Source organism: Chanos chanos, chromosome 15, assembly GCF_902362185.1.
Source record: "Chanos chanos chromosome 15, fChaCha1.1, whole genome shotgun sequence".
Taxonomy (NCBI): Eukaryota; Metazoa; Chordata; class Actinopteri; order Gonorynchiformes; family Chanidae; genus Chanos; species Chanos chanos.
In genome coordinates this window covers 6814947-6838405 of record NC_044509.1, presented here as the reverse complement: position 1 = coordinate 6838405, position 23459 = coordinate 6814947, and the positions used below count along the sequence as shown (strand labels likewise).

General features: G+C 42.1%; 3 protein-coding genes and 1 non-coding gene across 4 annotated transcripts in view; 2 read left to right on the top strand and 2 right to left on the bottom strand.

The window, feature by feature from the left end:
• Positions 1-5088: 5088 nt before the first annotated feature.
• On the top strand, positions 5089-7172 carry foxr1 (forkhead box R1). The gene is made up of 6 exons (XM_030793135.1): positions 5089-5209; positions 5323-5430; positions 5539-5771; positions 6101-6369; positions 6580-6812; positions 7144-7172. The coding sequence occupies exons 1-6, from the start codon at positions 5089-5091 to the stop codon at positions 7170-7172; spliced, it is 993 nt and encodes a 330-aa protein (XP_030648995.1).
• A 367-nt stretch (positions 7173-7539) lies between these two features.
• cenatac (centrosomal AT-AC splicing factor) lies at positions 7540-11045 on the top strand. Its single transcript, XM_030792838.1, has 11 exons — positions 7540-7685; positions 7979-8145; positions 8416-8514; positions 8610-8676; positions 8848-8910; positions 9249-9310; positions 9482-9617; positions 9709-9739; positions 9854-9943; positions 10131-10263; positions 10464-11045. The coding sequence occupies exons 1-11, from the start codon at positions 7569-7571 to the stop codon at positions 10579-10581; spliced, it is 1083 nt and encodes a 360-aa protein (XP_030648698.1). The 5' UTR covers positions 7540-7568; the 3' UTR covers positions 10582-11045.
• A 2600-nt stretch (positions 11046-13645) lies between these two features.
• arhgef12b (Rho guanine nucleotide exchange factor (GEF) 12b) overlaps positions 13646-23459 on the bottom strand; it is a 44754-nt gene continuing 34940 nt past the window's right edge. Inside the window, exons 21-39 of the mRNA XM_030792407.1 lie at positions 22329-22473; positions 21518-21553; positions 21010-21164; positions 20709-20855; positions 20442-20527; positions 20113-20238; positions 19565-19679; positions 18986-19086; positions 18726-18803; positions 18516-18591; positions 18105-18272; positions 17707-17794; positions 17488-17565; positions 17208-17287; positions 16639-16866; positions 15963-16205; positions 15503-15705; positions 14116-14191; positions 13646-13937 (exon numbers count right to left, since the gene is read on the bottom strand). Coding sequence (XP_030648267.1) covers positions 13927-13937; positions 14116-14191; positions 15503-15705; positions 15963-16205; positions 16639-16866; positions 17208-17287; positions 17488-17565; positions 17707-17794; positions 18105-18272; positions 18516-18591; positions 18726-18803; positions 18986-19086; positions 19565-19679; positions 20113-20238; positions 20442-20527; positions 20709-20855; positions 21010-21164; positions 21518-21553; positions 22329-22473 — 2240 coding nt within the window. The 3' untranslated portion in view covers positions 13646-13926. The remainder of the gene's footprint in view (positions 13938-14115; positions 14192-15502; positions 15706-15962; positions 16206-16638; positions 16867-17207; positions 17288-17487; positions 17566-17706; positions 17795-18104; positions 18273-18515; positions 18592-18725; positions 18804-18985; positions 19087-19564; positions 19680-20112; positions 20239-20441; positions 20528-20708; positions 20856-21009; positions 21165-21517; positions 21554-22328; positions 22474-23459) is intronic.
• On the bottom strand, positions 15063-15226 carry LOC115829057 (U1 spliceosomal RNA). Its single transcript, XR_004025983.1, has one exon. It is a non-coding gene; the product is annotated as a U1 spliceosomal RNA (small nuclear RNA).

Here is a 23459-nt window from a genome sequence, read left to right as displayed (position 1 = left end):
AATGTGCAAAGCTTTCCAGTTTCCCACAGTGATATGGGAAAACCCCGTTTTTCATTGCTCTATCTCCCTCTCTCCCTCCCTCCCTCCCTCTCTCTCTCTCTCTCTCCCTCTCTCTCTCTCTCTCTCCCTCCCTCTCTCTCTCTCTCTCTCTCTCTCTCTCTCTGTAGTTTTTGTACTTAACAAGGATAGACATTTCAATGAATAACTTAAGCGCATCATAACGCATTGCATACGGAGCACATACATTAGATCTCCATTTGAAAACCAAATTTTAAACAATGAATGGAAAAAATTGACGACAAAAGCAAACATTTCTTGAACACTCAATATGTCTCTATACTTCGTAGCTATAGTAATATTTTCAGCGTAGAGAAATCTATGAAGTTTAAGAGAGAGAGAGAGAGAGAGAGAGAGAGATGGGTGGTGTACTGCACTGATGTTTTTGCTTATCTCAGAAATGTTTACATCATGGTAGGGAAGAGGACATGCACTTCCTCAGTCATGTCCAGACCTTTCCTGTGGGGTCGTTTCAGTATGAAGTAATACATATTTAATTTTCCCAGAAATAACATTATATAGTATTTAAAACCGTACTTAATTTGTGAACTCTGTCTTTTATCATCTTAAATGCTTGATTAATCTCACAGGGACAAGTTCTGTACTTTTTTTTTTTTTTTGCCTGTACATAATTTCAGTACGTTTCAAATTGTTCATCTTTCAGTGGAAAATGGCTTTTAAAGTTATTTAAGCTTTTAAACTGTTTTTCAACATCAAGTGGTCTCATACATTTTTCATTCTCTTTGTATTTTAGACGCAAATATAGTCAAACAAAATTCGTTTGTCCACTTATTTCACTTATATTTACATATTGTTCTTTGTTGTCTGTTTCTTTTTGTTGATTTTGTTTGTCAGTGCCGAGAATGGGTCTGTAGATTTTAGGGTGTTTTCACACTTGGTTCCTTTCAGCCCTCAAAACAAATTTGGAGTTATTAGTCAGCATTTTTTGCATATATGTGAATGCCCTAAATAAACTCAGACCCCTCTGAAATGAACCAAACTGAGACCACCTTGGGAGGGTTTAGTGAAAAGTCTGAGTTAGTTAACTCAGAGCAAGTAGTAAACCTCCTAACAGAAGAGCCCTATGGCTTTGTTTTGCAAGAAGAATGAAGCCAAAAGCTTTTAGTTTTCACTAAACCTGCTTTCTAGAATAGGCCTCCGGTATCGAAGCCCTAGGATGCCATCAGTTTACATTTTAATTTTGATTCTGTTTTCTGGTGATAATGTGTTATTTTTCACTAGCTAATTATTTTTCATAATTAACAGTTGTTTTCTCAAGATCTGGAATTAATTATGTCGTCATATCGAGAAAACAAAGTTTTGTTATTTCGTGACAATGACATTGGTAAGTCGAGAACTCGAGAAAACAAAGAGAAATAACACGTTAGCAATAGAACACGGAATCTATTAAATGTAAATTCCCGGCGTCTCAGGGCTTCTACACGCTGGTAATGATAGCAAGAACTTTAGTGTGAACAGAGAGAGGACTGAGGCCCCATCAGAGCTGAAGTGGACCAGAAAGAGAACTGAGTCCTCTTTCAAATGAACTCACCGTGTGAACACAAAAAGAACTGAGTCCCTTTCCTGTTGGTCCACTTTAGGAGGACTGAGTTTGGTTCGTTTAAAAAGGACTACATGTGAAAACACCCTTAATGTAGGGCAAAAAGAAGTGTACCATTCTGTAACCCATTAAAGACTTTTAGCACTTAAGGTTTGTCCAAGAGTCTTGTTGATAAAACCCAATTTAGCCACTGCAACACAGCCACATCAGATCCGACATATTTAATTGTTACATTTTAATGTCCTTCAATCGAACTCAGAATCTGAAGAAAACAATGTTTTGGTAAAGTGGACAGAATACCTCTTTTCTTTGAAATGTTCATCATGCGGAAATTTGTGCTCATTTTATTTTCCCTTGTTTAATTCAGAACCTTGAATAATGTCTCATTCAGCTAAAAACTGAAACCAAAACCCGGTTGGTGTAACACAGAGTGTTGTTTTTTTGATTTAGGAAAATTAGCAGATACACTTGAGGGCCGCTACGTCAGCTCTGCAGCACAGAGGAGATGCGTCAGCAAAGTGTGCTGAAAACTGAAAACTGAGAACTTTGAGAACTTTGAGAACACTCCAAGAGAAAATCATGTGAGAAAAGCCATCCAATGGGTCCATTCCATTATCACCACTGGAGGGCGGTGGCTGCACACAGCACACAAACACAGACAAACCAAAGTGCTTGTTTTCAGTCTACATTTCAAAATTATCACATGATTTGAATTTTTTAAAGGCACTTTAAAATTGCACACTTTTGAAGTGGTTTCTTCCATTTAGCTTAATTAGAATCATGTTTAGTCAGCTTCAGTTTTCTGTTCAGTGCAGTCCTTTGTGAGAATGAAAAAGTCCTTTATGTTAAAGACAGGTTTAAGCATGGGCTCTCATTTAAAGTACCAGCCCCCCCCCCCCCCCGAAATACAAAAGTCATACAATGCAAATATTTTGACAATTTTAAACATCAAAACATGAAAATCATAAAGAACAATATGAAGAAAAAAAAAATTTTTTTTAAAGTGATATTAAGCAGCATGGTGGTATGATAGATGTTTTGCTAGATTTTTGACTGCACGACTGAGATACACAATGCCCTTCCTATGGGTGTGCTGTGAGCTGTTTATGTCAAACCTGGTCGAACCAGTTTCTCCACTCCATTGGATCCAGAGTCTCTCCTTGCTGATTCGCTGATCTTCTAGCTCATTCCAGATACTCTCGCCCTGACTGTGCTGTAATCTTATATCTCCTGTGCCTTGTTCCCGAGAATCGCGCAGTCCACTGAGGTTAACAGTTGGGACGAAATATGAAGGCTACATTCGTGCTTCTCGTGATGTCTTTCCCCTTCACCATCGAGGGTAAGTAAAGGTTTCGATAAGCAGAGAAAGGTATATGTTAGCCTTTTTGATGTTTACCTGGAAACTTCAAAATACAGGTGAGATATTTACTGACACACCCTCTGCAGAGTGAATACTGTATAGCTGATATGAGCTTCATGTATTGAATTTGTGATTAATGCTTTTTTTTTCTTCTTTTTTTTTTTTTTTTAATGTACAAATAACATGTCTGAAAAATTAGATCATACACAGCTGGTTGACTTTGTCTAAGAGTGATTTGAGATGGTTGGTTAGGGTTAATATTTTTTTTTCCAGGTCTGGCAGTGAGCCTAGCCAATGGTGTGGTTACGCCAACCTTCTCTGACTCTGTGCTCTTAAGCCTTCCATCATGTGTGGAGTATGGCGACAAAATTGTCACTCTGCAGTACAGCAGTGCAAAGAGCAGTCAAAACCGTGGGTATTACAATCACTCTAGATTTTGATGATAAACAGTTGTGTGCATGTGTGTGTGTGTGTGTGTGTTCGTAAGAGAAAGAGAGAGAACAATGGAGAGAGAACTGACCGTACTTACATGGTATTATGATGATGACATGAAATTTCACAAATGTGTAATACATCATTATTGACTGCCATTTTAATGAAATATTCAAGTGAACTGAGAACACAATAAACAATGAACCCAACTGTGTGTATAACATAAGATTATGATAAAAAACATTCAGTGTCCTCAGAGATTGCAATGCATTAAGTATGACCATTCAACGTGACATGAATCATGATAATGTGTTTTCCAGTAAGCTTCACTGTCCCTGCCTGTCAGAAGTCAGACTCTGCGACTAAAGGCCTCATCACCACTGGTGGTGTAAATGTGTACCAAGTGAAAAATCTGATGAGTGGGACAGAATACAGGTAGGCATCAGGTTTGTGAGAGAGTAAGTAAAAACGTTTATGTTTAAAAGTAAAGATACATAGTGAAACTGCTAGTGACATAAATATACTCATCACACAATCTAATATAACAATAAATAGTACCAAACTGTGTTTTGTGTGAGTGTGTGTGTTGTAAACTGAGATGCTTTTCTTTTTCTCACTCATTGTAGCTTCCAGTATATTCTGGGAAACGTGAGCAGCGACATCATCAACACAACCACATTAACAGGTATCAAGAAGAATACTCCACAAATGTTCTCTTCAAAATCTGGTGAAGGCATTGGTATTGGTATCATATATCATACAAGAATATGTCAGTCAACTCAGTTAATATGAGTTATGTATTTCTTGACTACTTTGCAGCGCTGGATTACAACGGCATAGACACAGGACTCCCGGCTCGCAGCGGTGCCATGGTTGTAATCACCGTCATCCTATCCGTGGCCATGTTTATTTTGCTGGCTGGCCTTATCGCGAGCGTTATTCTGGCTCCTGGCGACGACTGAATCGTCGCGATCTGACGTCATTTCATAAAGTCGACATTTCGATAATGGGTTGTTGCTCTGCTATTTCCATTTCTTGTGAAGAACCACTTACAGTCTTTACATTTCGATCCAAAGCAAAGTCAAAGATTCAAATACTAGTTCTTCTGATAATTGCTGCTGCATTAATTAGCATTTCATGTTGTATATGAAGAGAGTTTTTTTAAGGTGGAATTTTTTAACGGTAAAATCTTAGAATTAGTTCATTACATTCCTTAAAATTCCTTACATTCCTCAAAACGTATTTTATTTAAAATGTGACCAGTCGCTTGTGATTAAACATGGAAAAATTCCAGTGAAAGTGTGTCGTCGCTTTTGTGGAAGTAATGTGTCACTATAGTTTCACACTGAATGTGATGATGACCCAACCCAGTATTGGCTCAGATCAATAAACGTTTTCAAGCGTAAAAGTAAAACCTAAAAATAAATAAAACAATGTGTGATACATATACATCACAGTAACCTTCTATATTAAAATACTGGTCCGCTGCCGAAGTGTGACATTCTGAATAGCCTACTTCTCTAACAAAATGACGGAGACACTAATTATGTACACCTGTTGCTGACGTAAGGACTTATTAATGGCTTTTATAATTCTACGTGTCCCTTAGGCTGGGTTCTCCGTTTTAATTCGTTAAAACGTTTAATCATTCTCAAGAAACTGAAACAAGGGTAATGAAATGTTTCTCCAGCTCCCAGCGGGGAGTAGATTCTTAGATCTACATTTCACCACAGGTTTAAATGACTGGGACATGAGTGAAGAAATCAAATTAACCACGACAACTGACCAGTTCTATCAAGGTAAGACGTGAGACAGAAAAAAAAAATCTACTCACCATTTTTATTTACGTACTATCAACAAATATTGTTTGTTCTTCAAAATCTCTCTTAAAAACTCCGAAAACCTTACTTAGACGAGAAGCGAAATGACCAATACTTGGCACAGTGGCACTACGCAAGAATCTCACGAAGAACTTTATTGGGAACAGACAATTTATGCCAGTACACCCAGGATTCAAAAGGTCTGATAGCGTTTAATTTTAAACGTCTGTCTATCCATTACAAAAAAACTTTCCTTGCGAACCTTTCACAAAGGTTAAATCGATAAAACAAAGTGTTTAAACTTGCAGAGTCTGAAATACAACCTAACCTATGGTTGATGGTGAATCCTACCTTGGTGTGCTCGATTAAGTACCCTCACAGAGCAACCAAGGTATCAAGCCCTGCACCGTTGACGGCAGAAGCGCCTGTTAGCAGCCTTGCCACACCTCCCTGTTTAGAAAGCTTGCATTCGCTTTCTCCCCCCGAGACAACTTGTCTGGATGAGTCCACACGTAATTCTTCTTTCTCAAGCGAGTACCTGGTGAGATTCTTGATTGCATCCCTCCCAGTGCACCGGTGATTTATCTTTAAATGATCACATTAAAAGCACTCACCCATTTCCCCCTATTCAGTTCCACCCCCTGAGTCTGTTTCAGGTGTCCTTGAGACTGATTTTGGACCTTATGTTGGTTTGGTGAACTCTTAAACCTGAGTAGTACAGCAAACATCTTTGGAATTTTGCATCCTTTTAGTATGAAATGGACAGACATTGAAAGCTAGTCAGTAAATCTAGTCAGTCAGGGGTAGGCTGATTTTGTCACTTGTTTTGGGGGGCTCACATTGCTATGGAGTACAACCACCCCATTTCAGGTCACAGATGAAGATGACGCATCCTCGGTAGACATTCCCGTTTGCCGGAAGGTGAAAACGGCTAGGAAGGCGAGGATTTCCAAGGACGCTGTGCGTAAACTCAGCCTGCTGCAGAGTAAGCGCTTGCAGAGGGTTCTACAAGACAGCAACAACCTGAAGAGCGGGGCGTGGCCCCGACCGCCCGTCAATTATTGCATCCTCATCGCCATGGCGCTCAGCAGCAGTCGCAGTGGAAGCCTCAACGTCCAGCAGATCTACAACTTCACCAGGCAAGCGGACCAAAAAAAGATTTCGTCCTTGCTCTGGTTTCCCATTCCCTGGTGCCATATTTATGATGAGCTCTTTTTAGGCCTGATGTGCAGATCAGTAGGCCTATTTGATTTGAGGTGTAGTCATTTTGTGTCTTCCCGAACATATCAACCATCGGCATGGTTTGTCATTGTATGTTTCCGTTTTGTTTGGTTTTAAAAACTTCCTAGAGAGCACTTCCCTTTCTTCCTGACCGCTCCGGACGGCTGGAAAAACACCATCCGGCACAATCTGTGCTTCAGCAACAGCTTCAAAAAGACCCCGCAGCAGGTGTCCAGCGAGGGGAGGAGGAAGTCCTGTTTATGGCACCTGACGCTGGACGGGAGACGACGGCTAAGGAACGAAATTCACACCCTCACCGGAGACTCGCTCAGAATGCTAAAGAGAAGCATGACCTATCCAGGTGAGGAGCAGTCCTCCTTAAAAGGCTCCTCCCAATTCCTTCTCCTCCGTGAGAAGAGAGGGAGGGTATTCCCTTTCCCATTTACTGTCTTGGCCCGCAGTGTTTTTGATAATACCACTATGAATTTCACATGCTGACGGTCTACTCCTGAGTGATGCTCTTACAGCTGTATCTGATGAAGCAAAGCCAAAACCTTCTCTCTTGAGTTTCTCCTGAGTAAACTTCTCATGTACTCTATGTATGGCTCACTTCAAGCATCAAATCACATGCTAATTTTTAAAGACTGGGATCATTTTATGTCTTAACACTCCTGTTTTCTTCTCTTCTACAGATATGATTCAGACATTGTTTGATCTGTGATGTTCCTGCATCCTCTGTTTGGGATTTAAACAAGTGTCCAATTAAGAGATTTTTTTTTTTTTTCTGTCCTCCTGTATCAGTTGATATTTAAACCTTATATTTGAAAGTTCGTTTTGGGTTTTTTTTTTTTACTTTGTAAGATGTATTGCAATATTCGTTTGTATATTGTTTTCCAGGAATGGAGAGTTATTTTTGTTTTGAAAATAAAATATTTGAAGCCTGTGCACTTGACCTCGAAGTAACTTCAGTTACGCATCCTATCCGCATGGGGGCGATAAATCGTTTGCCGTACCTCAGTTCACATATACGTCACTCAAGATTTGAAAACACTCACAGTTTTTGCGGATGGGACGAATTTAGTCAAACCACACATCAGAAAGTCTCAAAACTGTTTAAATGGGTGCATTTTACTGTGCAGTCTGTCGACAGACAGACTTCTCAGGCAAACGCCACATCTACGGGAAAAGCCATCAGAGCAAGCTTAAAGTGGTTATTGTAAAATTCATGGAGAAGGTAAGCAATTGAGCTAGCTCTTGGTTTTTTTTTTCATGATGATAAACTAGTTAACTTCTATTAATTTGCCAACTTGGAGCGATGTATCATTAAAATTACAAACACGTTAAGCGACCAGCTAGTTTAGCAGTTCTCAGATAAGTATAAAACCCAGCTCGGTCACTGGTTACAGTTCGCATTTTGCGTTGTTAGTCGCTCAGTGGTGGAGCTTAGGTGTTTTAGCATATCCCCGATGCGTTATTTCGCATTGCCAAACAGCTAGAACTACTCAGATCTTCTCTACTCCGTCACAGGTAAAGGAAGCTCGACGAACCATAAAGAACCCACAGGTGGACAAGTATGATTGCTCTCAGCACGATAGTAAATTCTGGTGTTATTGTTGCGGACTGGAGGTGCCCAAACACGTTACTAATGGCAATCTCACTGTGTTGCACGGAGGCCTGCTGGAGCACATGAGCACGTAAGATAAAATTCTGTTGTCTCTGCTTATTCTGTCACCACTAACACTGAACACTGAGAACACTTTAAATATGGTTATTAACGTTCTCAGCAGGAGAAAGTAAAGATGCGTGGTCTCGGCACAATTATATTTTGATACTAGCTTTTAATGAGCCAATCTACTCACCCAATACAAATCGTTTATTTTTTAAAAAAAGTCACAGCAACACTTGTTATTTTCAAATCAAAATTTACTGGCGATGTTTCGTAAAATCCCCTTTTATCCCATTAGGCGAGAACATCGGACAAACACGCACAAGTTCTGGTGGGAGAATAAAGCAGACCCCAAGCTTAGAGACAAGTTCATCATTACAGAAGAAGAGACGGAAAGGTTGGCTGTGTTTTCTTGATTACTATGGTCGTGTAGGTCGGTAAAAGATGTGTAATGAATGTACCGTAATATGTGCACTCTGATTAAATCCGTAGATTCAAAGCAGAAGTGGCCAGAGCGCTTGAAAAATTTGAGGAGAAAGAGGATACGCTTATTAAGCAAGTAAGGATCACTCAACTTTTAAAATCATTTTTTATAAATAGAATACAATGTACGCACCGAGTTTCAGTCACTTGGATTTAGAACTGCTTTCTTTTAATCTTGCTTACCCAAGGTGGGGGGGACTTCATTCATTTATTTCTCTCTCTCTCTTTCTTTTTTTTTTCTTCCTAGCATGCTGCTTTAATCCGATCACAGGAGCAAAACAGACTGGAAATTTTAAAGTCTGTTCTAGAGGTTTGTTTTTCCAGGCTACAGCAACAGTATCCGCATCACAATGTTTCCACCGCCCTTTAACGTCATACGATGTAAATAATGTACATGCGATTTTACTAGCAGTAAAATACAGGTGATTTCTACGTCGTGAAATGTTTGTGTTGTGTTATGGCACTGCTCACGGTGTTTAGTCACTGACTTTAGTGGTTGATTTGGTTCAGTACGCGTCGCTTCTGACCCGCACGCCAGCTTTTCGTTCAAACTTTAAAAAAAAACAAAACAAAAAGTGCCGTTTCACTCCAAAATGGTACGGTAAAGATCTCGGCTATTCCTGTTGACTTTTCCTGAATCAAACTCAGCCTGATCCAGAGCCTCAGTCATCTGCCACAGAGGGCCAGCACAGCGTAGAGCAGCCAACCAGGTACGTGCACCGGAGACCCAGACAAAACACCCATCTTCCGTCATAGCTTTCTCATTTAACCACTGTACAGCCAAGGCAGGTAAAACCCAGATCTCCCGCGAATGTATTAACAAACATATTATCTCCCCTCGCTCTCTGCTGCGGATTAACATCTGCACTGACTTTTCATAGTTTTGCGGGTGACTGGGGAAGAAGCTTTCACAGTAGGTCTGGTGGACTGGTGGAGCAGCCGGGGCCCAGTACAGAGGAGCCAACACACAGCCGGTGGACAGAACCCGGACTCGGCTTAACTTTCATTGGCTATCAGGTATCCACACCGCCTGTGATGTCACGCAGTCATTAACATACTCATACATATTCATACAAAACTAAGTCTCGCTACTTCTCTTCACGCGCAGGATTCCTCCGGCAGTGGAAATGTTCACACGGGTATGTATCATTCCTTCGTACTTTAAGCCATCCGTCCATCTTGTTTGTTTGTTTTCAGACAGGTTGTTGTATTTTTGTCCACTGTTTTGTTGTCCATTTGTTTTGACCACACAGGGGGTGTTCCTCCGTGGCTGCAGGAGGATCCTGAGGAGGAAAGAACAGAGCAAGAAATCGGCCCCTCACTGCAAGACTTCCTGAAACACAGTAAGGACGTCATTTTGATCCGCGTTCTGTCCGTCAACAAAGTTTCTTTCTCCTTATCAGTCACAAATATTCCCGCTGCTGGCAAGATTCAAACCATACATCGAAGATCTCCATGTATTATATACAGAATTATCTTTTATGTGTTTCTTAAGACTGTGAGACTCACATTGCATCCTTCTTTTCACAGAGGAGCAGGAGAAACTGAGAAAACTTCCTCCAAACCGTGTGGGGGCTAATTTTGATCACAGCTCACACACCGATGCCAACTGGTTACCGTCGTTCGGACGCGTGTGGAACAACGGCAGGCGATGGCAGTCCAGGTGAACAATGACTCACCATATATATCATCACATGCATTTGTCAGCGTGTATTATCAGTGCAAACATATTCATCCCTCGCCGAATCCGCGACTTTACGGAACAGGCATCTTTAGAACGTATGAGCAGTGTGTGGTTTGTCTTTGGGAGAGGGGTATGTTAATGAGGGGAGAGCACAGTTGACATCTGTTTCATTCCATTAGGCATCAGTTCCGAGAGGAAGAATCCAAAACAAACAGACGAAAGCGAAGACCAGACTCCGGAGGGAAGGGACCAAAGAGACAAAAACAACTAAGTAACGGAGATATTCCACACTCGTAAGGCGATGCGTAAATGCCACAAACACCAAGCAAGAAATGTATAATGTGAATATGAAAATAGGTTTAACCACGTTTTGTTATCGATAGAAGTTAAATTGAAGCGCTCTAGAATCAATTTGGACAAAACTCTTGTACAAAAACTGCCTATATGTACAGGGGCATCTCTAAGTTCTGTATGGTGTAAATATGTTTGATAAAATATGTTCAGACATTTTGCTGACAAATAGTTAGCGAAACAGATACTGAACATTTCAGTTTTTTTGAACATGTGCTACAGTTGATGAGACATTGAGATGTCTCTCATTTGTGTCCATCCTCTTCATCTTTCACTGGAGTATCAAACTAGATGGAAGGTCTAGACATGAAGCTAACAAAAATATAACACGCATGAAGGTTTTTTTGTGTGGATTAATGATTACTTTCTCATACTGAGAATCCATTAATTATTCAGACTAAAAAAAAGGAAACGATAGAATGTGTGATGTTTCAAAGCATCTGCTTTGAAATGACATATTGTGGGGTTTTTTTTTTGTTACATTTGTGATAATAATCGTACGACTTTAATAAAGTGACATTGTGGATGTGTGTTATCTTGTTCACTCCTTGGGAAATGAATGCCTCCTACTGGAAACTGAGAGCAAGTTCATTTCCCTCACAATAGCTGACTCTGTAGTTTTGCAAACACAGGTTTACAGTCTCCTCAATGCAAACATTTGTGCAAGATTAATTTGGATGAAACATGAAATTCCATTTTAATGTTTCCAGTTTATTGAATAATTCTGCAACAGAGTAAGTGTGTATTTTTCTTGTTGGACATTAATCCAGACATAATTGCCCCTGTCCCCCTCCCATTTCCCCACCCCCCCCCAAAAAAATATATATATAAGGTGGTAAAATGAAGGCATTGTGCAATATTTTCATTCAATTTGAACAACATACTCAGTCTAGTCCAATTTGATAGAATCTCTCATCTAAATAGAGCTATTCCTGTTTTCAACACAAAGCCAGAGACCAGTCTTATGTAGAGTGCTCAGGACAATATAATAAAATAGAATACCTCAAATGTCTAGACAAAATAATAAAAATACAGATTACATTAATATTTAGGGATAGCTTGCAGTCTTTTTTATTTTTCTTTCTTTTTTTTTTTCTTTTTTGTTTTTTTTTTTTTAGTAGTTTCTGTTAAAATAATACATAACTCGTATGATGTAGAAAGCAGAGGAGGAGAAGAGAAAAAAAAATTCAAAACAAGGAATTATGTCTCTGTAAGAGATGCAGTGTTGGTCATAATTGTACAATTTTACATTAAAAAAAAAAGAAGAAGAAGACCGCGGGTGGGGTCTTATCGAAAAAGTCCTTGCATTCTTAATCGATGCTTTCTCTTAATTTAACTTCTCTTCAAATTCATGCAGTCTTCCGCTAAGACTTCATTTTGGATTGTGCTGTAAGCGAACACGTTACGTTTTTCCCTCTCCGATTAGCACGGTGCAATTCAAGTCCTGTCCTCACTTTCGCCATAAGCTTATGTTTGCTAGAGGAGATCTTCAGTAGCTTCGATTCCAAAGGAGGATGTGGGTTACAGTAAGAAAACAGGAAGCATGCCCCCGGTGCAAGACAAGGACCATACACACAGATAAAGAGAGAATTCAAAGTCACAGACGTAGGCTTCAATAGGTTTTTGTGTTAAAGTCGCTTTAAGGTGGAGATCAGATCACTACAACACTCCTGAGAACGTCAAGTGGCGGGAGATGTTCTCCGTCTTTCTCTGAAACCGCAAAATTCAACTGGCGGTCGAAGTACCACTGGTCAAATATACTGAGAACAGAGTCACGCCAAAGCCGAAAACAAGTTCAGGTGTCAATCAGTCGCGACTCTCAGGTCTGTTATTACTGGGTTGTATGAAATCAGAATGACTTTTTTTTTTTTTTTTCATTTTTATTTCCCTCTAAGTAAACGAGGAGATAAATGGAGGAATGTATGCCTCATCCTATGTTCCCCCCAAATATTAACGCTGTCACAAAAAAAAAAAAAAAAAAAATTAGCAGGCTCTGCAAGTTACAGCTGATTCATTCAGTATTAGTTTCCTAAATACGACTGAGCTAATGTAAGATGGGCTTTCAGATCAACGATTTGATTGGCTGCGCTGAAACCCACTCAAATATACGCTAACCTCCTATGAAAAATTTCCTACATTGTAAAACATTAGTAAGCAACGCATACCAGGTTTAAAATCAGAGCATGGACATTCACAATTGCAAAGCAGGGACCTTAATAACAACCAATGGCGTAAAGCACCAGGTCACGTAACTTTGCATAAATAGGACCAGTTTTTTGATCTGACATCACGCGCGTTGTGACATTTGTTTTAAGGTGAAAGCTAATGTTCTGCAAAGCTCCTAAAAGACGTATGCTGTACACAGAAATGCTATCCTTATAAAGGACATTTCACAGGAAAAAGAGTTACTCAGCTTAAGGCATCAGGTAACACAGAGCACCCAACTAAGGTTCTGAATAAAAAGAAAACTCTAATGAAGTCAGTGTCATTTCAATGCCGGCTATTTCCTTCATTCTGATTGGATGAGCAACCGCAGTGGGAGGAGTTTAAAAATGTTAAGTCATCTAACTTTGCACAAGACTCTCATGTAACAGTCTGGACTCAAAAGGATGTCAGCTGATGTTTCCCTTTTTATGACGTGGGGCTATTCACTGGTATGTGAATATGTTGTTGGAAGTCATGGAGTGTCGTAAATGGAGAAGTCAAAGGAATGTGAAAATTCAGGGTGAGAGATGGGAATGCTCAAGCTGTCATCCGACGGAAAGTGGGAACGCCGAGTGGACAGCCCCACTCTCCCTGTCCGGAACGATGCCGACCTGCTAGAGTAGCTCCGTTCCACCTCAGCAGAGACAACTGGCGGGCGTTCAAGATACTGGGATCGGAGTGGGTCCCGTTCAAGCTCTCAATCAACAACTTTAATAAACACATCTGTAACAAATATCACTTTTTTTTATGCATATATATATATATATATATATTTTTTTTTTTTTTTTTGATACCACAAGAAGCTTTGGACATGTTGTGTCCTGTTGTTTGCACAGTTTGGAGACTCTCTTAAAGAGATGATGCAGGGATGTGATGAACCTAACAGTAGTTTGCGTGTGGCAGTGAAGAAGAATTAATGAGAGGAGGATGGGTTCCCCCTGCCGAAGCCTGGGATGTCTGTGTGGAGCTGGTGGGCAGCAGCTGAGCGGAGTGTGGCGTGGGCTTGAGCAGGATGACCACAGTAAAACCCTCCCTCTGTCTCTTACATTTGTCCACGAAACAGCTAAGCGGCCGCTTCCGTTATCACTAACTCTTATCTGAAAGAGAGAGGAAGAGAGGAGAGAGGTCAGGAATGCCCAGCAAGGGCCAGAGAGCCTCAGAAACTCACTATCATTTAAAGACAAGAGTTTAAATCAACATATTTTGTGTGTATCAGTTCTGCGACCGTACAAATAACATGGTTAATACAGGTTAATGGGAGCGCCTGAGCCGAACCTTTTCTCTCCTCTGTGTCAGTAGCTGCCTCCTCAGCGAGCCTTTGGCGTAGTTGGTTATACTTAATTTCTGTTTCCTAAAAACACAAATGAATGGATTAAAAAAAAAAAAATGTTAGGAGGTCGACAATCAAAGCTCAACCAATAAAAGCACATTCATATCACAGCAGCGCATGTATCGTAAAAGATTTTATCCCAAGTGTTTCAACATTTTAAAGATGTTTTATCAACCAAAAGAATCGAAACAGAGACGAGATAAAAGCCACTTGACTGAAGTTACTGTAGCGGGAATTCTACCCATGCGTCTTTAACTAATGTTCTTTACGCGCGTGCAGTGATGTGGTGTAACAGTATTTAGGGTTAAATCAGAACCTCATGTATTATAAACAGTGCTCCGTTGATGTGTTATCAGCAGTGTTCTGTTGTGCTCTGACAGTGTTTGTCTCAGCTCAAGGACTTAGATTTGAGTTGGACATTTCTGTACTATATCATTTAAGCCTGTCCTTCTTCATAACATGTAGAAGTAGTGTTGTAATGTAAATGGTTCCTGGTTATTTTGTACATTCATTTACTTACTTTCCCCTGGTCCTGAAGGTAAAACTTGATTAATTAACTCATGTTTAGCCCAGGTGCACTGACCCCCCACAGAGCCATTTAAATGTGAGTTAACGTATGGGTAAGTTGCTTTGCATTAAAAAACCCAAAAAACTAAGTTTCCGTGATTGCACACACACACTGTGAACAGTGAGCAGTGAATCTGTCCTCTGCATTTAACCCATCCAACACCCCAGTAGTGAACACACACACCAGACGCAAGAGCAGTGGGCAGCATTCCTTGCGCCCGGGGAGCATTGGGGTTAAGTGCCTTGCTCAAGGACACACAGCACGCAACCCTCCAGTCACAAGCCCGGTTCTCTAACCTTTAGACCACGGCTGCCCCGTAAAAATCAGGGGAGAGCGCGAACGCAGTCCCCCACTACCAGAAATTATGCAGTCGAGATTCCCACATTTGGGGAATTCGCAGGGGTCAGCACAGCCGGAGTGCAATGGCTGAGCCTCGCCCCGGGTGAACCCCCTTTTTGATCATGGTATCTCCCCTGCCAGGTAAGTAATGTGGCGCCTTACAGACTGCTTACGGACGTATAACTCTGTAATGATTAACATGGTAACTGTTATGTTCAAATCCAGGGAGTGGTAAAACCAGCCCAAAGTGAGTCAAGTTTGTGGTAGACGCCTGTCTCATGTCATCTGTGACCTTGAAACACCTGACAAAACATCACTTGACCCCGCAGACAATGCACTGCTGCCCTCTAGTGGTGAGAAACTGAAATACGCATCAGTGGTATAAATGACTGCTGCAGTCATGTGTGGTGGGAGTGGAGGTGTACCTTTAGCTCCTGCAGGTTGGCCTGGAGGAGGCGTATGTGTGTCATGATCTGTCGGCTGAGGTCGGGCCCGCTGCCGCTCTGGGAGGAAGAAGAGGAGGAGAGGAGTTTCTTCAGGTCGATGTCGGAGTCTCCTGCCAGGAGGTCATCGTCCGTGCTGCTCTCCCCTGCTCCTCCGCAGCCCTCCAGGAGCATGTATGTGGCTGCTGAGAGTCAGACACACACACACACACACACACACACATACACATACACAGTCAGAGGGTCCCACTGCAGTTCAGTGTATCTCACCCCTTGACTGCTCAAATACTTAAAATACTAAGCAGATTTTGAAGTTTTACCATCAAAATTTTGAAAGTAACAGGAGGTTTTATGAAAATGTACATGTAAAATGCCCCTGGAATCATTAACTTCGACATTTTAATTTTCTGAACGCATTCCAGTGATAGCAAACCATATTCACCATAATCCTCTGTCGTCTCAAAGAAGCCGGTGTCGCTGGGGGGTAGTTCTGCAGGCGGTTCCGTTTTAGCCCGTCCAGTCTCTGTCTTGTCGGACACGTTGTCTGCGGAGTCCCCTGGGCCTCCTGTCTCCCCGGGGCCCGGCAGGGAGCCGCTCCTCTTCTCCTCGCCGCCAACTGGCTCTCCTCTTGCCGCCTCCTCTTGAGCTGCCATGTGCTTAATCAGCAGCTGTCTCAGAGCGGCCACTGAGAGACAGACAGGCAGACAGACAGACAGGCAGTCAGTCAGACAGACAGGCAGACAGACAGGCTGATAACACAGCAGGACTTTACACTGTGAATCACAGCAGGTGGACAGAAATGTGTGGTCGCAGGAATGGTAATGAGCACCCATAATAATGTATCTATGACATATTTAGCTGTACACAACATAATTCACACAATACTACAGGAATTATATTATATTATATTATATTATATTATATTATATTATATTATATTATCTGTCTGTTTACTCATCATTAGTGCTTCGTTACTGCTGAAGAACATTTCTGATCTTTTTCTCACTGTAAAGAAAATGCCAATCCCTGTGCGTAGAGCTTAGAGACCCAGGCCCTTTTTGAACTAGTCCTGTAAAGAGTTGCTGTACATTTAGTGCTTTTAAAGCGGCTTCACTCACAGGTCTGTAGGGCTTCCTCAGCCTTAGACGGAGGAAGGCCAAACACATCGGCGTCTTCCTCGTCTAAAGCGATAACCTGCCGTGACCTCTCCGGGAGGTCGGCTAGTCTTTCGGCGAGGTCGGCTTCCAGTCCGTCTTCCTCCTCCTCATCCTCAGATTTGGTATCAAAGGGATTGGTGCTGGCAGGTTGAGTTTGCAGTATCTCTGAGCGAGAGCCAAGCTCTTTCTCTGGAAACGAAAAAGCCAGTTTTTGAGAAAAAACACATTACTGAGAAGAATACTACACAAGATTAGGAGCAGTGACCTCACAGCCACTGGACAGGTCTGTCAAACAACCAGAGTTTTCTGACAGAATTGGTGGTCTGAGTTTGGATCAAGATGAAAGAACATGGAACTGAATAAACTACAGTGGAACAGATCAGAATATTGAAGAGTAGAATAGAATAGAATAGAATAGAATAGAGTAGAGTAGAGTAGATCAAAGTGGAGCAGGGTAGAGCAGAAAAGATGAGATGAGAGTTGATTAGAATGGGGCTGAACAAATTCATAATTAAATCATGCCACTTTACCTGGGGACTGTGTGCTTCCAGTGGAGATGCGGTCAGAGTCTTTATTCAGTTTCTCTACCTCATCTGCTTCACGTTCACCACTGTACAAAAAAAAAAAAAAAAAGATTCACACAAAATGACTTTATGCAGAGGCAACACAATCCTTATAAACACAGCATCGGTTTAACACTAAAGGCAACACAATTCTTATAAACACAGCATCGGTTTAACACTAAAGGCAACACAATTCTTATAGACACGGCATTGGTTTAACACAAAACCACAGAGATACTGAACTCACTCATTCTGAGGTAATGGAATGATATTGGGCTGTTTTGTCTTCATAGCATCTGCCATCTCTGTTATGAGACACTGCCACCTAGAGGTAGAGAATTGAAAATGCCCTTAAATTGACAGATTATCGTCATTGTTTTGACAGACAGTGGAACTGCAGCTGTCCATTCGTCACGTTTTCCCTCAGTTAGACAGGGTACGGCTCAGTTTGGATAACCAGACTCACGTTTTCTGCTCCGAGACGGTCTGAGCCATGAGTTCATAGATCTGGGCTCCATTATCCGACATGGACAAAACAAAGAAGGACTTGTTGTCTAGAGGGGAAGAAAACGTTCGCAATATAACTACAATTAGAGCTCATCACCATTATACACCTTTCTGTAACTGTAATTACAGTCAAAACCCATTCATCATATAGAAGAATTAATTCGTTTGATTAACAACAACTCACTAAACTCACTAACCAGAGAGCTTCTCTCAATGGAGAAAATGAGTCACTGGTCAGTGAGTCACTTTGAAGCTAATTTTGATGAATCCTATTCTTTATGGGGTATTTTTTTTTTATGTTCGTCAGGAGTTCATTAGTTGTTATTGTGACTCACTGTCTACAGCAGCAGCACTCACCTGTGGCCACAGAGCGAACAAGCACAGTGTTGAGTTTAATGATGGGGCTGAAGATGTGTTTGGTGTCGGCGGTGCCGGCCAGGTTTTTACTGTGACACTTCAGAATCAGACGCTCATCCTGCCTCTGCAGTAACACCAGGATGTCCTCCAAGAGTAACGTGTATAACTCTGAACACACACACACACACACACACACACACAGACACACACACAGACACACACACAGACACACACAGACACACACAGACACACACACAGACACACACACAGACACACACACAGACACACACACAGACACACACACAGACACACAACCACAGACAGGCAGACACGTGTCAGACCCAGAAGATCTATAAAATAGAAAGGTGACATGTGTCAGAGAGAAGGGGCTTTGAAGCCTGTGGAACATACCAATGGTCTTGTCTTTATTCACTTTCCACGACAAAGGACCTTCATGCACCATCTTCCTCTTGGTCAAGTCCAGGTTCTGACAAAAAAAAAAAACAAAAACAAAAACACAGATTTCAAAAACGGGGAAGGCATTAAATCAAACTAAATAAAAAAAAACCTCACTTTCTTCAGGAAAATAAGCACAAATGGGGTTTTGTGTTTGAATCTCACCTTGAACTCAGCGATCATGGGATTTTCGCTCTGTTTGAGTGAGGAGAGGTCTAGTCTTCTCTGGTAGTCCTCCAACCTCTGACAGACCAACAGCACAATCACATTAGTGCTTTCAACGCAATGGTGTGTGTGTGTGTGTGCCTTAAGTTAATGTCTGAATCATAATGGTAAAATTGGTGTTCTTCATGTGTGAAGTGAAACCGTGTGAATGTGTGTGTGTAGCATTGTGGATGTTACCCACGTTGCACCTGTTTATATACCTGTTTGTTTTCTGCCTCTCTGACCTCCTGGTTGACGTGGTTGAGAATCTTCCGGCAGCATTCTCCGGCTCTTTTCACTTTACTTCTCTCCGCAGCATCCTCTGCAGAACACACATACGCGCGCACACACACACAAACACACACACACACACTTCAGGCAACTTACTTACAAGCAGTTTACTCAACAGCCCAAAAAACAAAGTCACGACCAACATTCAAGTGATAATCCAAACAACTTTTCTAATTACCTATCCTTTTACCTCAAGCGATGGCACATTGAATTCATTACAAAACAGCGGCTGATTTCAACTAAAAATCTAGGGAACAAACACTGCCACTGAACTCAGATGCAATTTCTAGCACTTCCCGGTCTGGCAGTGGGAAAAGACAGTTTCTGCTGGATCATATTCCAAACAGGAAATTCAGGATATTCATTTGAGGATATATATACCAGTCAGGATAATAATTGTTATGACAACTGTGTGAATATGCTGAGCAACAGTACTGCCACACATGCACTCTCTCTCACACTCACACACACACTCACACACACCCTTGTGCTAGTTCATGCTGCAGTACCTGTGTACTTGGCAATGCTCTCCAACAGTAGTGGATACTTGGTTAGTCTCTGCATCTCCACAGGAATCATGTCCTTCAGCTGAAGCCTGCGACACAAGCGATTACTCTCCGCCTCCTGAAAACAACAAGACAAACACATCAGCTATATGGTACTCCACTCTGTTTCTCTGACAGTCAAACCATTGCTCCCCACCTCCTGACAACACCAAGACAAACACATCAGCTATATGGTACTCCACTCTGTTTCTCTGACAGTCAAACCATTACTTTCCACCTCCTGACAACAGCAAAACAAACAGATGAGCCAGCTTTGCAATTTCTCTCTGTTCAAGCTTTGCATTAATACACAATAGTCAACTGAGATTCCAAATGACTGTGATAAACAAAACAACAAAATTGTGAATGAGCAATTACACATATCCGTGTCCTGTCGACGGGTTTTGTCTGCCAGTTCGTTTTAATTCCTATGGTACTCCACTCTGTTTCTCTGACACTTCCTCTCTCTCTCTCTCTCTCTCTTTTTCAGTCTCTTTTTCTCTCTCTCTCACCTGCATGAAGGAGATAAAGCGCTGGTCCTTTTTCTGCCTGCTTTTGATGAGCTCCAGTGCAAATGGCTGGTTACTGCAGAAGGTGCCAACCGCTTGTTTTATCTTTTCCTCCTCTGCACCACCAAACTGTAGCCAAACGCATTACCCAGCAGGCAGTGCACACAATGATACCAGCCGATGAAAAGCAAAAAAAAAGAAGAAAATAAAGACACTGAGGGCATGTCAGTTTTACCAATACAATAAAACAGATCAATTACAGAACAACTACCATGTTTTAATGTCTGTGTTATCATGAAATTATTAATTTAAGTATGGAGTATTTCTTTTACCCAAGACAGCAGATCATCTCCTATAGAGTCAATGACTGAATTTTCATTCTTTTTCCGAATTGCTGCCATTTGCTCGGTTATGGACACTAGAGAGAGACAGAGAGAGAGAGACAGATAGATAGAGAGACAGAGAGAGAGTGAAAGAGAGAGGAACAGAGAACAGTTAAAATGTAGGTACTGAAACTGCATGCCTCTCTTTTCACCAAAGGCGGTCATAATCACTAAGACAGTTTTTCCTGGATGTGAATCTGAGTTGTCTGCGAGTACCGTGGAGCTGGACGATTTCCTCCAGGTTAGTGAAAATGTTTTTGATGTCGGCTGGAGGTAGGATGGAGTCTCGGGTTAGCTTCTGATAGAAGACGTTATCCAAGACTTTGAGCATCCTCAGGTGAGCACGCTCCGTATAGAAGAGCTCTGTGAACGGCAAAAACAGAGAGAGAGAGACAGAGAGAGAGAGAGTGAGATCACAAATCATCAACAACATAAAACATCAAAAGCTAACCGCTGGTTTTTTACAACCCTCACTCTCCCACTATGACTCCCCTCTGTTCCTGATTGGTCCACTCACCGTTGATGACTTCCTGTCTCTTGATTTCCTGTGGAGTGAGTCCTGATAGGATGTCTCTGCTGACCAGTGTCTGCCAGTTGAGAGGGTCCTGTTCGCTGTCCTCGTTCCCCTGGTCGTCCTCACTCTGCACCTCTGCCGAACTCAAAGGATCCATCCTGAACCCAACAAACTCAGACTGTTAGAGCTAACACACACACACACACACACACACACAGAGTAACACTCCTCAATGAACAAGGATGGGAGAGACACACATAAACATACACACACGCACACACTTGCAAGCAAACCCGTTTTAAAAACCATACAAATTTTTATTGAGCGTTGAATACGCCACGCCCAAACACGTGAAGACACGTGCACGTTACCAACACGCGCACACGCACACACACACACACACACACACGCTCATAGCCTAACAGTCATCTAAGCGTATGAATTCTCTCCCCGGATGCACATTTATTTTCAGCGAATCACTCCACACTGAGACGGAACAGGTTATACTCACCTTCTAACAGGCCTGGGTGTTCCTCCATCCAGATTCCTAGAGAAAACAAAACAGACGTCAATCTGATGACTCTAACGTCCAAACCGCTCATCGTCGGTGTAAACATTCTCCCTCCGCCCAGAGCACCATCCCCTCCGACCACAGGACATACAGGCAGGCAGATGGAGGGCTCCTCTCATGCAGGGGACTACATCAGCCTCTCTGTCCATATGAGAGCGTTTTGTAAAGAGATGACTGGTGAAAACAAAGCCTCCGTTTGAGAAACGCTAAGGACGGCTCTTCACCAGGGTTCTGGCGGGGAGGGAACAGAAATAGCCTCTAAACCCCGAAGCAAGGCTGTGTGCGAGAGCTTTCCCTGGTCGTCTGCCACTCCGAAAAGGCTAATTTTAGCCTCTATCAGCTGATTGTCGTTAAGAGCCCGTTATGATGTTTTGAACCGTAGCTCCAAAGAGCTGAAGGTTGTGTCAAAAAAAAAAAAAAAAAAAAACCCCAACAAACCACGAGTTCACGTCTGAGCATTTCAGCGTCTCGTTGAATCGTCCATCCAAAAATAAGGATCGCCCTCTAACCAAAAACCGACAAACTATTTTATCCACCTCTGCTCTCCTGCTCTCACAACACGCTGAATTTGACACGGATCCTCGATTGCATTACGTGAAACATCTTCCCTTTCACATGCTGTTATTACGAAAATATTACCCCCTGATTGCACGTTAATGGGACATAAGCATATTTTTCGATCACTCAAGTGAAGATGTTAATATTGAATTATTCATTTGAACGCGTGGGCGTGTTTGTGGGAGGCGCGTACCTGTCGTTCTCCAGCTCCTCCTCCTGCAGGTGCTCCAGGGTGCAGGGGCTGAAGTCAAAGTGTGTGCCCGAGCCATGCGAGGAGGAGTCCAGCGCGTCGCTGGCGCCGTCGCTCAGCCTGGGCAGGGCCGAGGAGGGCGTCCCACCTGACCACACAGAGAGAACGCACGGAAGAGACGGACTTACCAAAGGCAGAGAACCGTGACAGAGATTTGAGACCAAAACAACCCCTCATTGAAGAAGTACATATGCTCAACGCCTCTGTATGTATTTCCAGCTGTAAAATATGCTATGCTAACAGTCAGGGTCTGAAAAGTGTGTCTGTTCTAACATAGGAACGGGACATACTGTAGTTCTGTACTAAATACACATAATAGGACAAAAAAAAAATAAGCAGACAAGCATGATAATAAAGGATTGTTCCCAAGAGGCAGTTATAGTATGAGCGACCATAATTAAGAGGGAACTTAAAGGAAAAACAGGGTCATTATTTTCCTCAAACAGCCAATCATTGGCTTCACTGAGAAACCGGACCAGGGCTCTGATAAGGACAGGGAGAACACGGCTGTGAGAGAGGGAAACTACACTGCAGAAACAAAGCAAACAAACAGAGAGAGGAAGGAGAGAGAGAGAGGAAACTTGGAAGGAGGGAGAGAAAGGAGTGAGAATAGCTCAACTAGGGAAAAAGCAGAGAGAGGGAGTAGAAGGAGTGGATGAGGGGCAGAAAGAAAGAGAGGATTGTGGCAAGGAAAAGAGAGAGAGAGAGAGCAAAAGAGAGAGAGAGAGAGAGAGAGAGAGAGAGGATTGTAGCAAGGAAAAGAGAGAGAGAGACCAAGAGAGGAGAGAGAGAGAGAGGATTGTAGGAGAAAGAGAGAGAGGAAGAGGGAGAGAGAGAGAGAGAGAGAGACAGAGAGAGGAAGAGGGAGAAGAAGAGAGAGAGAGAGAGAGAGAGAGAGAGAGAGAGAGGATTGTAGCAAGGAAAAGAGAGAGGGAGAGAGAGAAAGAGAGCAAGAGAGAGATAGAGAGAAACGATTGTAGAAGAGAGAGAGAGGGAAAGAGAGAGAGAGAGAGGGAGAGAGAGAGGGAGAGAGAGAGGGAGAGAGAGAGAGAGGGAGAGAGAGAGAGAGAGAGA

Excerpts from the sequence above, each read along its gene's own strand:
- cenatac (XM_030792838.1), top strand. The coding sequence starts at position 7,569 with ATGGGTGCATTTTACTGTGCAGTCTGTCGACAGACAGACTTCTCAGGC. Across the intron at positions 7,686-7,978 it reads TTGTAAAATTCATGGAGAAG|GTAAAGGAAGCTCGACGAAC; the intron begins GTAAGCAATTGA and ends ACTCCGTCACAG. Across the intron at positions 9,944-10,130 it reads GCAAGACTTCCTGAAACACA|AGGAGCAGGAGAAACTGAGA; the intron begins GTAAGGACGTCA and ends TTCTTTTCACAG.
- foxr1 (XM_030793135.1), top strand. The coding sequence starts at position 5,089 with ATGTTTCTCCAGCTCCCAGCGGGGAGTAGATTCTTAGATCTACATTTC. Across the intron at positions 5,210-5,322 it reads AACTGACCAGTTCTATCAAG|ACGAGAAGCGAAATGACCAA; the intron begins GTAAGACGTGAG and ends AACCTTACTTAG. Across the intron at positions 6,813-7,143 it reads GAGAAGCATGACCTATCCAG|ATATGATTCAGACATTGTTT; the intron begins GTGAGGAGCAGT and ends TCTCTTCTACAG.